At 41.5% G+C, this 16,450-nt stretch overlaps 1 protein-coding gene across 1 annotated transcript in view; it reads right to left on the minus strand.

The window, feature by feature from the left end:
• The window catches only part of cadm1b (cell adhesion molecule 1b), a gene marked incomplete at both ends in the record, with an annotated part of 174,460 nt that extends 158,380 nt beyond the window's left edge, over positions 1–16,080 (minus strand). Inside the window, one exon of the mRNA XM_080732263.1 lies at positions 16,005–16,080. Within this exon, the coding sequence (XP_080588389.1) occupies positions 16,005–16,080 (76 nt within the window). The remainder of the gene's footprint in view (positions 1–16,004) is intronic.
• Positions 16,081–16,450: the final 370 nt, after the last annotated feature.

The following is a 16,450-nucleotide window of genomic DNA, read 5'->3' on the forward strand; positions in this document are numbered from 1 at the left end:
TCTGGTTAGTTGTTGGTTTTGGAACTCTCTAATAATGGATGGCATTTTTATAGCGCTTTTCTAAGCAAGTTGCAAACTCAGTGCGCTTTACGATGGTCCTTCGATTCATACATTGGGAAGTGAAGCGGCGAACAGTCGACGCCAGCTTCCTCGCTTCCCACATTCACACACCAATGGTGGCAACTGGCAAGCTAACACCATTGGAGGCAACGTGGGGTTCAGTGTCTTGTCCAAGGACACTTCGACATGTGGACAGGAGGAGCCGGGATTCCAACCGCCGACCCACGGATTATTGGATGACCTGATCTACCTCCTGAGCCACAGCTGCCCTGATGGCCTGTGTTGAAGTCTCTCTCTCTCTCTCTCTCTCTCTCTCTCTCTCTCTCTCTCTCTCTCTCTCTCTCTCTCTCTCTCTCTCTCTCTCTCTATCTATCTATCTATCTCATTCCTAACGAACATAAACAAATCAGGTCTTATAGCGACTTTAATTGCAAAATGTCCAATAGCAAGGACTGGTAATTTCCAGTTCCTCAGCCTCACCGTTGTGGAAAGCACCTCACCTCAAGGTTACAAGCAGCCTGGCTGTGTGCTGCACATGAAATACTCAAGGAAGACGTAAGTCTCATTAAGGCCCATAAAGGACATCCCTAATAAAATGCTCTGGCTGACGTGCAGGCGCTCTCCAGTGATGGCTGATTAATTGCTGGTGCAAATGAAAGCATCGGAGAGAGAGAGAGAGCTCGGTGCTGTGTGGCTGTAATTTATCCTCTCCTCTGCTGTCGTGTCCTCCCAGCCTGGAGAGATCACCCAGGAAGATGGGAGAAGAGAAGTGTGGGTGCGGGGAGGGCCGAGAGAGGGAGAGTTGGGGGAGCCGTCTTCATAATATGTCGAGAATAACATGTTTAGGGCACCGGTGAGATCATTTGTTTCGATTATTTTGCTGATAACAAGCTTTATGCGTTGACATCGGGGGAGTTTAGAGGGAAGATATTCCACACCAGGTCATGGATTAATAATGATGACTTCAACACAGGCCATGGAAGAAATATGGTCTTAGTAAAGATGACCCAAAACATATTCCAGGCAACCATATATCAAGAGGAGATGGTGCTATTTGGTGACAGCTTGGTTCTATTCTCCATCAAATAATCTCACAGATTGTCAAGAAGACAAGATATATATTTCATCATCTCCTTTGGTCACATACCTGTTTATTATGATTAATTGAGTTCTTTCTAATGCTAAAAGGGTGAATACCCTTGTCATACATATGGCTATAATGAGTGCGTAATTACCTCTGTAAAATGCTTTGATGTTCTTCCTTTGATTATTTCTGAATCAGGACTGAAATGGATTAATCATTTTGAGAAGAAGCTTTAAGAATAACTGATGATGATGCATGGGTTCATTACAGTAGCGGCCAGGGTAAAAACACAGATAGGTCAAAACAGAGATATTGGGCTCCAAGGACAATCTGGGCCAGTGTAGCACCCAGATGGGGCCAGACACACAGCTGCCCTCTTAACAGTGGTTTTTGTGGCCTTTCCTGTCATAAATGAAAAAAAAAGAGTATGTAAGAAGAAAGTGGACGGAAAGTGAAATACACAGCAAAAGCTGGAGTGCTAATTTAACTCTCGAGAGTCAATTTCCACACTCTCGAGAGTTAATTAACACTCAAGATCTGGCTGTGTAGGAATGGAAACACGCAGACGAAGGGAGAAAGCAGGAGGCGCTCTGCGTATTAATGGAATGTTCCGGCATATTCCTCATCATTCCTTCCTCAACATTATGACAGGCCAGGGAGGACTGGGAGCGTTGAATGGCATCTGTTGGGAGAGCCGCCTAGAAGCAGCGGCGGAATCAGAAACTACATTCTAACAAGCGGTTCTTCTGAAAAGCTGAAAGAAACACGGCGCTGTGCAAAGGTTTCAACCCTCCACATCACGGATGCATGGGAGAATAGAGGGGGATAAGGGAGATTGCTTTAAAAAGCTCAGTGACAGCACAAAGAGCAGACTTTTAATACAGCAGCATCACATATTAGACAGGTTAATAAGGAGAAGCAGTGGCATAAATATGCCACTGTGGTGTTTGAAACTAGAGACCACTTGTCAGGCTCAACGTCACTATCTGTAGGTCTCTCTGCAGGTGTCGCTGCAGCTATAAAAAGGTGACATGTCGGGCAGACTAGCGCACGTTTGGCTAGACTGATGATGATTTAGAATGCTTTGTGGAGAGGAGACGGGTCTGTCTAAAAGGCTTGTTTCAAACTGTCTGGGGTGCCGCATCCCTGAGTCACCTTCAAATGGGCCTCCTCTTGACTGAAAGCTTGATTGGTCCCATAAATACCGATTCTAATAATTACATCCTCCAAGATCTCACATCACCCGCCACACTTACAGGCCATTCTGAAACTCTTAAAGAGTAAAAAAAAAAGCGAGCCCCTGCATCCTTTGCATATCTTGTCAGACAGATTGTCATTGTGATGACTTAATACTCCATAATTTCACCCTTTTAAATGTCTTACAGTGAGCCTGGCATGCCATGGGTTGGTAATACACAGCAGTCTAAAGAGGTCTGAGATGTTTTCGCCACAGATTGCGACAGTGTTGATGACTTGAGAAGTGATGAATATTCTGAGGTGACCTACTCAACACAAAGAGTAATGGCAGGAGGCAAAAACAAACATGCATTTAGTCCGTGTCTGACGTCCTTCTGTGTCTGGGGAGTCATTAGGCATAATTATACCCAGTCAGTGGACAAGCAATACCTTGCACCAAAAACATGCCATCCATCACTCTAATAGTTTGTTTACGATGAATTTATCACTTGAATCTCAGGACGTTACAGCAGCGCAAGGCAACAATGTTTTCATAATAATGTCACTTAGAATTACCTTATACTTTGACAGGCAGATGCCTCCCTCGGGGACCGCCAACTGTCATTCAATAGTTAGTCAGCCATGGGCTGAACGTGTGTAATATTCACATCATCATGACAATCCTCACTTCTATGATGTTATCTAATCAAGTCAGAGTGACAAATACAGCACTACTTTATACTGGACTGGTGGAGGTTTTTCTGCAAAGGGTCTGGGGCATTGTTAGTTAAATTAATGAACGCGTACCTTATTTTCTATCATGGCTTGAATATCCCTGTGGCACAATCTACACGCCTGGAAGATAAGCGCTGCATGAATCCTAACCTCCTCTAGGCCACATACAGTACAGTAATCCAGAGAACCAGAGCATAATATCTCTAGCTGCAGGTGTTCAGCCACAAAAAAAAAGAAACTAAATTGAGGCAAAATCATTGCCTACTTGTTTGATTAATTCCACCTGGAGCTTTGTTGAAGTACTCTACTGTACAAAGCTTCAAGTCAGCTGACAATGAAAATACAAGATAGCAGGCTAGCACCAAACTGGCATGAAACGGTGATTGCTTTTGCTTCAATGCCACAGAAACTGTATCTAATCAAGAGAAATGACTTGGGATCAATAAGACAACATGGCAGCATGAGTGGGGTTCAGGGAAAATGTGAGACCTTCACTTAAGCACCATGAAATGATGCTTGATTCACATTTTCCACATGCACCTCTCTGTGCATTCCAATCATGAAATATACACAAGGAGCCACCTGCAAGTTAAGATACACAGGGTGGTTGGACTGCTATGTAAACGTACGTTTATTTACTGTAACAATATGCAGAGAAGTGATTTAACAGTCTAGTCATTGAAAGCATCAGATCTGCGCATTTGAACCCCTGCAGTAAGGTGAACACAATTAACTCTTGGGAGAAAGACAGCGATTACTCCCTGATTTCTGTAGCTGTCCCTGTGTCCTGTCCCATGCATTTAATCTTTGCAAATACAAGAATCCTGTGGGCCATATCTCCATGAATTTGACCATGAGTTTTTATTGATTAAGTGGTGTTTTCTAGTGTTTTAGTTTTAGTATTTTAGTTTTTAGTATTTTTAACTTTTTTTAACTAGGAGCCAGTCAAACGAAATTTCGTTCATTTATGCATTTCATGTATATGTTGAATGACAATAAAGCTATCTATCTCTATCAGTAGGAGAGTATATGGGGCAGTGGTCCTAGTCGATAAACTTCTACACACCTGAAATCCATGAATGTAAAATTCTGTTATGTTGAAAGAACTTCAACTGTGGCCTATGGCCTATCGTGTCCCATAGCTACAGTGTGCAACTCTTTATTTTTATGTAATGAACGAGGCAAGATATTTTAAAATATATTCAAATTATTATTAGATAAATATTTTATACAGAAATTCTTTTTTAATTACATTTATTTTGTTTAACTGTCTGATGAATAACTTTGCAACTATTTTTGAATAGTGTTGAGTATGCGTAGCTACTGTATCATAAATCATACCATTGAAAACAGATGTCTCTGTATACAGTACTACAGTAATACAGCCTAATAGATTATGTAATCTTATATTTCCGTTAACGTTAACAACAAGGAAAGGATTTGTATGAATTATAATGGATTGACAGGTCTGGCACTCCCCTAACTGCACATAATCTACAGTTAAGCGTACAGTTAAGGGCTTAGGGATTTTTGCCACTTCGCGTAGATCTGTAGATCTGCTGTTTTGGCACGCAACACCAAAACGTACAGGTATGAATCATCTTTAAGAGTACACAAGGCTAGAAGGAATGGACTCAATGGCGAGAAATGAGAAATGAGACGAATCCATAGCCAGGCTTTTCATCATCCTGACGAGATGGCAAAAGAAGTCAAGACGTTGAATAAACCCTCCAACAAGTGAAGGCCCCATCAACATTCCTGCCATGCACACAGAAAATGACAGGTGAAAATAGAAACACTGTTAAGGACATCAGCATCCAAATCACACTGTAAATTGATAAATGTCACAATCAGGTTATTGTTGGAAAAACCTGCACAGAACCAAATCAAAAGTCCTTCCTCATATCCATGTTTTGCAAAGATCTGAGCCTTCTGTTTAAATTATCTTAGGCTAATGGGACAGAACAGTACACAGTAAAATCCTCAAGGACCCTTACCGGTCCACTTGGATCGATTTTGACACTCCCAGAATTAAATCAACACTGAGGATTTTATCGTGTAGGTAGGGCTAGGAAGTGAGAGCGTGCCAAATTTGTAGCAATAAAAATCTCATTTTGCAGCCTTTCAGACCAAATGTGGCCAGCAATCAGTTCAAGCCAAAGCTTGCCCATTCGCTCTGATTTCAATAAAGAAATAATCATAATCAAAACAAACGCCACGACACAGAAATATTAAGTACATGAACCCTAACGTCCCTATTCTACTTCCTCAAGTAGATATTTTCAGAGATTGTGTGCAGCGAGAAAAAGGTGCATGGAACAAGTTTAAAGGGTTTAAGTAGTTAAAATAGTATTTCTATGGCACATTGCAGCCATTACCGAAAAAGCAATCCCTGATTGATCATCAACTACGGCAGCATATTGTTTTAATGTACTAATTAAAATAATAATTACTAACCTCATCATTTTAGGATTAAAATATATCATTAAAATCCTGTTGTCTTAAGGATATTCCGTAGGACCGTCTCAACATAGGTTTTCTTTATTTTGTTTAACTCTTAGGTGATTAGATGGATTTAGGTGTGAGATGCGGTTGAAAGGGCAGTTGAAAAACGTAGTTAAATACTTGAGAGCCAGTACGTAGAGCATATTCTTTTTTATATTTCTTTCTGGTCCTTCAAATTTGTGCACACCAGCATCCTTTAAAAAAAAGCATTTTGATGAATTATACAGTGTCAACCTTCACTGCACTAAGCACATTTGAATAAATGTAGATTTGGGATTTACTGTAAGATGAGGACAGAATGTCAAAATGATACACAACTACATGCAAATGCACAATATTTTAAAACTTTGGAACTTAAAAATTGGGACTTGGGAGATTACAAACTTCCATCAAATATTTCCAGTGGCTTCAGTTGCTTCAGCACTGAACATTATCAAAGTGCATTCGTGCTGAAATTGAAATGATTGAAATTCAATTTATAATAATTATTATAATTTACATGTTACCGGTATATACTTTAGGCAAGCAAATACAAATATTTATGTTACTTGAATTTATATTGATTGCAAAAAAAAAAAAAAAAAACGTTTTGGAGGAATAATTGTGACGTCATAATCTGAAAATTATGTCATCAGAATGTAATACGACTGTATCGCCTGATATTCATTGGAAAGATAGAAGGGCAGACAAAATAGATGTTTTTGCCTGGGTATATGAGCACATAATGGAAACGAGGACACACGGACGGACGCACGCACGCACGGACGGACGGACACACGGACGGACGAAGGGGAAAACATACTCTCCCCCATGCCTTCGGCTGGTGGAGACAACAAAGAAGAACACAACACACCATTTTCCCAGATTCATTGGTCTCAAAGTAGCAGCATCAGCCATGACATTTGTGGCGAACGACTGCAGAGTAGCATTGTGTATGACACTCGTGTTACAGGGACATTCCATTTGACAATCCTTAAGTCTAATTACATCCAAACCAGAATAATCCAGCTTCCTCAGTTCCAACCTATTTCTCATGCTTAGATAACCATGCTCTCAGGCTCAGTAAATCAGCTTTGGCTTTCAGCGTGGCCTTTGTCGCACAGACATGTCCCTGCCCTCACTAACTACACCATCTTCCTGGCTGTTCAGGCAAAACTTTATGCTAAACAAAATCATTTACATCTCCCGCGGCATGCAGCGTATCTGCATTTTCCAATAAAACCCCAAATTGATGGATGTCACTGTAGTACTCACAGGCAATAACTCCTGCAAGTCCCCCAATAACAATATGTTTTGGTTGTATGAGGTCTAGACATGCTATTCTTTTTAATGACATCCCTAGTTAGTCTTCCTCAGAGACATGCTGCACAGACCTATGTTTTGCTTATGCAGACGAAAATGCACCCTCTTATTTGGTAAGTTTAGACCACAGAATGAAACTGCAGCACCAGCATATATTTTCATCATCTCTGAAACGTATTTCCTTAACACAGAAAGGAACACTTCTATTATAATGTGAGACCTCAGCTTTGTGCCTTCCTCTGACCCGGTGTTTGGGTGGGATGGGGAGATACACCCCGGTATCTGTTGTATATCTTATAGATATACTTAATCACTCTTAAGTTGCATAGGCATAGAGATGTCTTTGTGACACTATTATCAAGATATTGCACTGTACTGTACCAGAGTTATCTAAGCCTGCGTACAGTATAAAATCCTGAGTGTTCATTTAACTGAGAATGTACAAATGGAAACGAATGGATCTGCGAGAGTACACTGGTGATTTTACTGTGAGATTGTGGTGATACTGTCCTCTCTCTCCACACAGGTGCCCTTGTCAAAACTTTGGGAACATCGCTTTCAAGAATTCCACACACTGCTGTACAGATAATGAGATTAGCTGCAATAAAAATGTCATCAACAATACCAAACACATTATACAAACAGATATTAAAGCAGGGTATACACACACACACACACACACACACACGCACACGCACACGCACACGCACACGCACACAAACACGCACGCACGCACGCACGCACGCACACACACACACACACACACACACACACACACACACACACACACAAACACAAACACACACATTCAGATCAGCTAACACAGGGAAGCTGACATAACCTTTGCTAAAACTTCCAGGACAACGTACGCTCCACTCTTCCCTGACTCTTCACCCTCCTGGCCCCTAAACCGTGGAATGAACTCCCCATTGCAATTAGAACTGCAGACTCACACCTTATCTTCCGCCGTAATCTGAAGACTCACCTCTTCAGACTCCACCTTAGCCCGCCGTAGCACTTGCCCTAGCCTTGATGACCTTGCAAGCTTATGCAAAGGCTAACATGTAATTTAGATGTTTAGACTAATGCCAGGTCATTGCTATAGTGTGTATAGCTTTAATTTACATTATTATTATTTTTGTTAATTCTACTGTAAGACTGACGATACGTTCTTGACTTACCTACGATTCTAGATTACTATTTCTATGCATTTGATGTATCACCTTGTGCTGTCCATTGTAAGTCGATCTGGCTAAATGCCTAAATTGTAAATGTAATTGTAACTGATTGAAATCTACCGGTATGGATTATTGCGACGGCCCAATTTTTTTCTCACATTCTCCGAGACCCTACTAGGTGTTTTAAAGCGATCGGTGTGTGGATCGTTGTGAAGAACAACATTGTAGGTTAGTGAAAACCTCTCTGAATCCTGGCAGTGGCATATGATGTATATGATGTTTTAACTCTGGCAGTTAAAGGCCAAGGGTTAACCCATATGATATTTCTTTATTTTGTTTATTGTTTTATTTATTTTTACATAAAAGGGTTCAGTTGTGTGTATCAAATAAAAGGCGAGGAGACCACTGGATGTGATTTATAGCTAGAGCAGCTTAAATGTTACAACCATGACAACTGGACCTTGGGCCAGTTGATGGTTTGGCAGTAAGCTTACTTTCCTTGTTAAGTACAGACAGACTGCTATTAGGAAGCCCATGGATCAGGCCCATATTTCCTTTCAAATACATTTACCTGTCATCTTAGATGTAAGCAATGTGACTTTGACTTTCCCACTTCCATTAGCTCTATTGCCTCCCATGTCCCTCTGCAATGCAATGACTCAAGTATGAGAAGTAATCAATAAGCTTCTGGTTTGGCTGAATGGGTATTAGTGCTTGGGTTGCACAGTCTTGATCAGACTGACAATGACAGATGATAGCACTGTATCTGAGAGTAATTAAGATAGGTCTATCGTCGGGATAATAACTCACAAGCTTGATGCCTCCAAGGTGAGCAGCGACATCCTGTCAAACAACAGCTCTCTCTCGTGTAAACAGGATCAGAATTTTCTCATGTGTGACCTTGAGAAGTGTTGCGAGGTTATAACCTGCGCCAGCTGCTAATTCAGCCATGAATAACTTATCTTCTGTCACTATATAAGCCTTGATCTACAGTACATTACTGTAAAACTAGCAAATGAGTGAAGGCTGTAAACAGGGCTGGTTCAACTGGTGGCCCACAGGAAAATGTGAAATGGCCCATTGAGCAACTCTGAACATTGATCAAATGTAATATTAAGAAGTTTTTTTGTTTTATAAAAGCGCACTAACTTCAGAATTCTACAACAGGAAAATCTTATTTTCTGTACACACTTATCACCACATGTTACCCGTTTCAACAACTGCAACTGCAACACACTAGTCTCCTGCATCAAGTTTCGACAGTTAATCATGGTAGGGAAGATGGTGTGCCTGTTTTAGCATAGTTATGTTATTTGACTTTTTTGAGTGACATCTTCAAGTATTTAAATGGTCTTCACTTGGGACTACAGAGAAAAGCATTAAAAAAAGTTGTTCTTTTCACCGCCATTGCCCAACACTGTCATCAGTCATCATACGCTCAGATCATCACTCCTGTGACATCTATCTATCTATCTATCTATCTATCTATCTATCTATCTATCTATCTATCTATCTATATAGACCTAGTGATTCTTGAGATGAGCAGGAGAAAGCCACTCTAACATAGCTGAATGGGCTATCTGCACACTCAGGTTAGTATCATTTAATTGCATGCTTTGACATATAGCCTACCATGCAATCATGTTACAGCACGTACTACCATCTTACAACATTACCTACCATGTAACTACCACGTTAAGAGCACTAACTACTACTATGTAACCAGTAAGACTCCCTAATCGGGAGATAAGCGACCGTAGGTCACTTATCTCCACAAATAGGGCAAAAATGTGTTTTTCCAAAATCTGCCTAATAACATGTTTACTATGATGTAGTGCATTAATTACCATCTAACTGCCATGGTACAGCATCAACTATCATGTAAGTTCATAAACCAATATGAGGCTTCATACCAGTAGCTACCTCTTGCCAGAAATCCCTAGTGAGACACACATTTCTCTTATGTAAACTGTACATGTGGAGTGTATGCCAACTGTTAATGCACTGGTGAACAACAGCATTGCAAACGTGTGACTGGAGAATATGGTGCATCAAGTGTATATTGTTTTAGGTACAGGAGGGCAGTATATGGAGCAATGTGATTTTAAGCAAATGTGACAATACAGTATGGTATCTATTGCTATATGTATTTAGCAATCCAGTTGCAGGGCAAATCCCCTGTTCTGTTAGCATGTATATAAAGATATTGATCAGAGGAGGCTCGTTAAGAGAAATTATTATGATTACAGATTCTGTCTCGACTCTCAAGCAGAAAACCCTATGGCCCTCGGATTGTAGGTTCTGGGCTGTGACTGAGCTAAGATGGGCTAATAATTGCTGCATGGATTACCTATAATTTCTTACTGTACCAATATGCCCAAATATTTGGGATCTATCATGCCTTGTGGGATGAAAATGGAAGAATATAAAAAAAATATATATTTAGTATTGTTATTCTATAATGTTATGATACTTGTCGTTGACACAATCTGTGCTGTGAAGTTGGCCTACTGTATGTCTTCATCTAAGTTGCTGTGTGCTGCGACAGCTCTGCAACCTTCGTTAATGATGGCTTGTGATTGCTCCATCAGCCATGCTAATGTGCACTCTATGCCCCTTCTCAAACAAAAACAATGTATTTCCACTTTTTCTCATCGTGGACTTGATTGTCACAACCCGGGCAACGTGGCTAATAGAGTGAGGTCTCTCAGATCGAGGGAACGGAGAGAACAATGTCAAATTCATAACAGGGAGACAGCAGCTCTCCTCCTCATTAACACAACACTGCCATGAATGGAGGCTTCTGTCCTCACAATTATAAAAGAGGCTGTCATCAGTCTATTGCTACTAATTGACTGCTACATTTTAACACAGCAAGTTTTGTCATCCGTTTTGTCATTCAATGATATTTCTGAAGAAGAAAAAACTCCTTGCTCCATGAATGATACTATGTCAACAATAGCTCACGTTTAACCTTGACTTAACAACTGCTTATTTAATTGAAAGCCGCTCTGTGGACAGAAACCTTGCACTTTCCATAGGTGGGGCTTCTAAGAGAGATTGGGGTCTTTCAAACGGTGAAAAGAATTGAAGGCCAGTGATAGAAAAGGTTTCTCTATGCCTCCTCCAGCAAACCTCTCTATAACCAACTTACAATGTCAGTCCATGAGCTGCCTTAAACTTTGCCGGCCTAGAATAACAAATACAATGGTAAAATATGTTTTTGCAGTCCTATTCTGACTACCACAAGGTCCTCGTGTGCTCAAATCTACTTTGTGGCCTTTCTCAAAGCATGTTAACAGAGTTCCACACACCCACATACAACCATGGACTGAAGACTTTGTGCACCTGTGTATGATTCACACACACACACACACACACACACACACACACACACACACACACACACACACACACACACACACACACACACACACACACACACACACACACACACACACACACACAGATATATTATATGTTGGTGCAACCGTAGACTTACTGCAACTACAGTATATGCTGTGTTAAATGAATGTTAAAGGTGGAGTAATAGAGTGTTTATAATTTGGTAATTATAATGTGGTCCCGGCTCCTTTTTTGTCACTGTATGTTTGCCCTAGTATGTAAAATGTGTCCTCTGCACCCAACCTTACTAGACGAGCAGTGGAAGCAGTTAGGGGCTAAGGGCTGTATTTTGATTGTCTTAAGTACCAGCTCTTATGCCTTAACTTAAAGGCCTGTCCATACTGTCTCCGACCACCAAACTTTTCGGTGGAGAGTTCTGACTTTCTGGCGTGCAGCTTTCCAAACTAATTTGGGTAATGCTTTTCAGAAGATGCGGGTGATGTCATTTTGTAGTTGAACTGGACCTCTCTGACGAAAAGTTTGGTGGTCGGAGACAGTATGAACAGGCCTTTAAGTTAGGGCATAAGAGCTGGTACTTAAGACAATCAAAATAGAGCCCTAAGTGTCTTGCTCAGGGACACTTGGACATAGGCCGGGGCCGGCATACATGAACCGGGGACCTTCTGTTTCCCAGGCAGCCTCTCTACCCACTCCGCTACGCCCCAACCAATAACAGGGGTCTCTCTGTCTCTCCAGCTCTTTAGTAAACAGAAAATACATTTTCGGGTTTGGATACCAATACCACTTTCATCCAATAAAAAAAGGCTTAAACTGTCCGGGCTACTCCAGTGTCATCTCTCTCCAACTATTGTTGTCCCTGTTCCTGTGACACACCGGGCCAGCCGCATCAGGCTGAGGCGTGCCTGTAGGATTCCTTTGACTATTATTTACAATCAGAATATAGAGCTTTAACTTTATATGTACCGGTCCGGTATATAAAAGAAAAGAAATAAACAGCCCCTTTAATGTGATTTGAGTACACTCTGACATCTATGTGTTACTGTGTAGCCCAGAATGGGAAGCTATTCAGTAAAAAGAAGAGGAAATAAAATCTGTCTTCCGAGATTAGTGTAGCCCTGCCTGAAATCCAAAAGCCTAATATCTCCCTTGGCCAGGGGAGGATTCCTGCATGAATGTTGGATACTTGGTTCCCCACTAGGGAAGACCCAGGTTCAAATACAGGTGGCTGCAAATATACTGTATGCACCAAAGGTACACAGCAAGCAGGACACTATAGTGTCAGTGTCAGTGAAATGTTTATAGTAAGGTTTATTTAATTAAAAATTCCAATGGGTCATTTCCTTACATGTTGTATTGAAAATAACTGTCAGTTCTCTGTCAGCCCTTCTATAACTGGGAGATTAGCTGCCACCACATAAAGGACTACCATGCATTATCTAGCAATTATGGCGAGGCCTATTAAACTGAGTTTAATGTAAGTTTAATGAGCAATAAATTCAATTTCTTGAAATGGAAGAGAATGTTATTGTTACAAATGACACACTATGGTGATCACCACGTATAGGCAATGAAAATACTTCGCAAGTGCACGTATCAGTGGGTCATTAAATAAGAGCTTTAAATCCAACTTGAAACAGAACAGTGCCATACAGATAGCGGGTAGAGATGTTCAGTTTGCAGTAGAGCAGCAGCGTTTATATATTTATGGTACCCTGGCCCTCATTACAGCTGAATCTTCTGCATTCAGCGCCACCAGATATGAAGGAGTGACTGACTGACTGAGTGCAGGCTACACATACACAGCAAGTCAGCAACCTCCAATATGCACCTCTGGCAAAGAGACCGATTGAAAAACATAGATGATCTCAGGCACGTGCACACATAGACATCAAAGAGGGCTTAAGCCCCTGCCCTTTTATCCGTCTGTAAAAAGTGCCCTCTCCAGACCATGAATGCAGTTTTTACTGTGGTGAAAGAAATCCAAATGCCCTCTTTCCATGCCATACCTGAAGGCAGCATTCAAGGGAATTTGCCTTGTCCAAACTCTCCTGAACTTGAATGCAGCACCTTATGTTGAAAGAATTGCATTCTTTGTGTAGAAATCCATGCCATTACGTCACATCTCCAGTATTGACTTGATTATGCTTAGTTCAGTGTGGCATCAAGCATCGAAAATATCCGACCTCCAAGCTCACAACGCGTCGCAGCACGGCGCGTTGTGGGCTTGAAGGTCTGCTATTTTTGATGTTTTCACCAAAAGTGCCCTTTTAGAAATTTCAGCCCCTGCCTCTCTAACATTCTCTGCACGTCCCTGGATGACCTCTTAGCAATCAAATAATCGAACTGTTTCAAAGCTCAACTCCATCATGAGCAGTAAGCACCGCACCAGTCAGTCATCCTCGATCAGCTAATATGTCACGCGCTGACTGTCAACCACAAACACAGTAACAAGTGTGTTTTTCGTTTGAGCATCAGTCTTTCAGCAGTGTCTTACGGCTTCATGGCAGGTAGTATTGATCCACATCACCATCACTCAGTCCTGATGAATGAGCCTGAAGAGACAGTAAGCAGTATTATGCAACCCCCTGAAATCCTACCATCAGATCACAGCCCATATGTTTTAACATGCCTTGCCCCAAGAGAGAGGACAGAAATACAGTTGTTGTATTGTACACAAGCCATCACTTTCGCAGACAATGCGTTGTGCAGGCAGAATGTTGCAAAAAAGAATGAGTCGACACATGTCTTGCCTTTTCTTGAAATGTTCTAAATCCTATCTTTTCTTCTTGTCTCTTTCCTCGCCTCTTTCTTTCTCATTTACTCTCTCTCTGCAATAAACACTCACTCTCCTTTGCCATTCTGGTAATGTCTACAACCAACAGATCTGTGCATGCATGTAATATTTATTGTAGGATATTCTTCTTTCATCGCGGCACAGAAACAAAGTTAATTGTGTCAGGATTAACAACAATAGCAAGCAACTAAACAATATATGGGGGAGTTGCCAATGAGTGGTTTGTCAGTTCTTTCTAGAACTACAGCTTTAGCCTTGCTCCCAATGGCAACAAATGAAAGATCTGCAGTCAGACCATGCCATTCTTGGCTTGAAATTGCACCTGCCCACACTGCATCAGCCTTGAAGTGCTGCATTCCTTGGTGTATTGTACAGTAGTAAGCTATAGTGCACTCCTGAAGGTACTGTTTTATTTGAGTGAGAGCTTAATTAAATTAATGGTGACAGGGATAAGCTAGACAATGCTGCAAATGTCATTCGTCTGCTTTTCAACACAAACCATAATCAATTCAACAACTGAGAAATTAATCCTTGTATGCAGTGAGCCATAAAAAATCAATTCCAATGTCTGAAACGTATTTTTTAACGTGTAGAGCGCACAGGCCCTATATAACATGCGCGCGCCAAGGAGACACGGGCGCACGCAATCAAAAACGCGCACGCGCGCGCTGTGCCAAGACAGACGCACACATTATTTATGCAGACCTGTTGATAGGCGATGCAGATGAAATTGGCTACGCAAATATATAAATAATCAGACGGAAAAGTAAATCGTGTCGAATTTCCCAGTGCCAGTCTTAAAACAACTGTTGCGAGTCCTTTTTTAACAGGAGGATCCCGAGAAGCATCACGGTACTACTGACTGACATTGTAACAGCTTCTGGTGTTTCATTATTGCCAGAGGAAAATACATTTTCATCTAAAAACACTGTGGTGCATGCAACTCTTCACTGTACCGTGAAAATACGTTATATCGGACTATGAAATACACACATCGGTCAGACGGTCACGGCGTTATTGCCCTCGGTTCGTGCAGTTATAGCGAGCCCTTTCGTCCAGATCAGCCCGAACACACATTTCAAGCTTTACTGACAACAGAAGTGAAGACTGCGGGTTGTAGCTACACTACACTGGCATTATAGATGCTGCAGTTCTGTGGCTAATTCCGCTCACCGCGGGCAGAGGACACTGTGTGAGACCATAGCTGCATTGCGTGTTTTTCTACCGCGCACCTGAAGTCAGACTTCAGAGATGTGTCTACTACCGATCGAGTTGTAACTGTGTAGACGATAAAGATAGGAGCCCTCGAGCGAAAAACGTGTAACATCATAATACCGTTTTCAAAGAGATTTGAGTTTTGCAGTTTGACATTTACACCTCAGTCGCCAACATTTAGCCAAAGGTCTGCATGCCCTCGATTCATCACTATTAGTCTACTTGAAACACTTTGTTACTTGTGCAAATGTTCCGCACTCTGCCAGTGCCTAGGCTACTTTTTTATGGCAGTTCTATGTCCGTCATTTATTGCATTATAAGATCGGTCGCCCTGTTAATGCACTAAAATGACGGCAGTCGGCATAGCTATGCTGAAGTGCCCTAAACTCTCTGAAACAATACCATAGAGTAACACACCACAGATATGTTTAAGCAGGCAGGCATATATACAGCCTGTCAGAGCCAAAGAAAGTGATGCTGTGATTTGAGAAGAAGTGCGCATCCCGCGCGCAAACGCGCCACAACTTCCCCTTGGTCTTTTTGGGGCTTTAGCTGTTGATATAGCAATTCTGCATGGCAAAACCCTTACCTTTCAGAAGAAACGCCGCCGAAATCACGAAAACAAACAGAGAAATAGTGAGAGATCCGTTCCCCGTGATCGCCATGTTGGACACCTGCTTGAGACTGGCGGCGCTAAATCACCTAGAGACGGCCATGGGATGGAAATGCAGGCTAGAGGCGGAGGGAGGGCTCAATAGTAAGGGAACCTTTCGATCATATTAGACCGAGTATATAGTTTTACAGTGACATCTAGGCCTATCTGTTCATTTATAATCCATGTTGTAGCCTGAAGGCAAGTTTATAATAGACACATTATGCAGAACTATGTAGATTTGTTTTATTATAGCCTATTTTGACTTAGTTAGGCTAAACGCTAAAGTAGCACATTTGTAGCCTAAATGACCAAATCTGACTGACTATTTGCCTATAGCTGATATTTACTTTGATTTGATTAGATTCCCCCCCCCCCTTTTT

Source organism: Nannobrachium achirus (assembly GCF_963921795.1).
Source record: "Nannobrachium achirus genome assembly, chromosome: 8".
NCBI lineage: Eukaryota > Metazoa > Chordata > Actinopteri > Myctophiformes > Myctophidae > Nannobrachium > Nannobrachium achirus.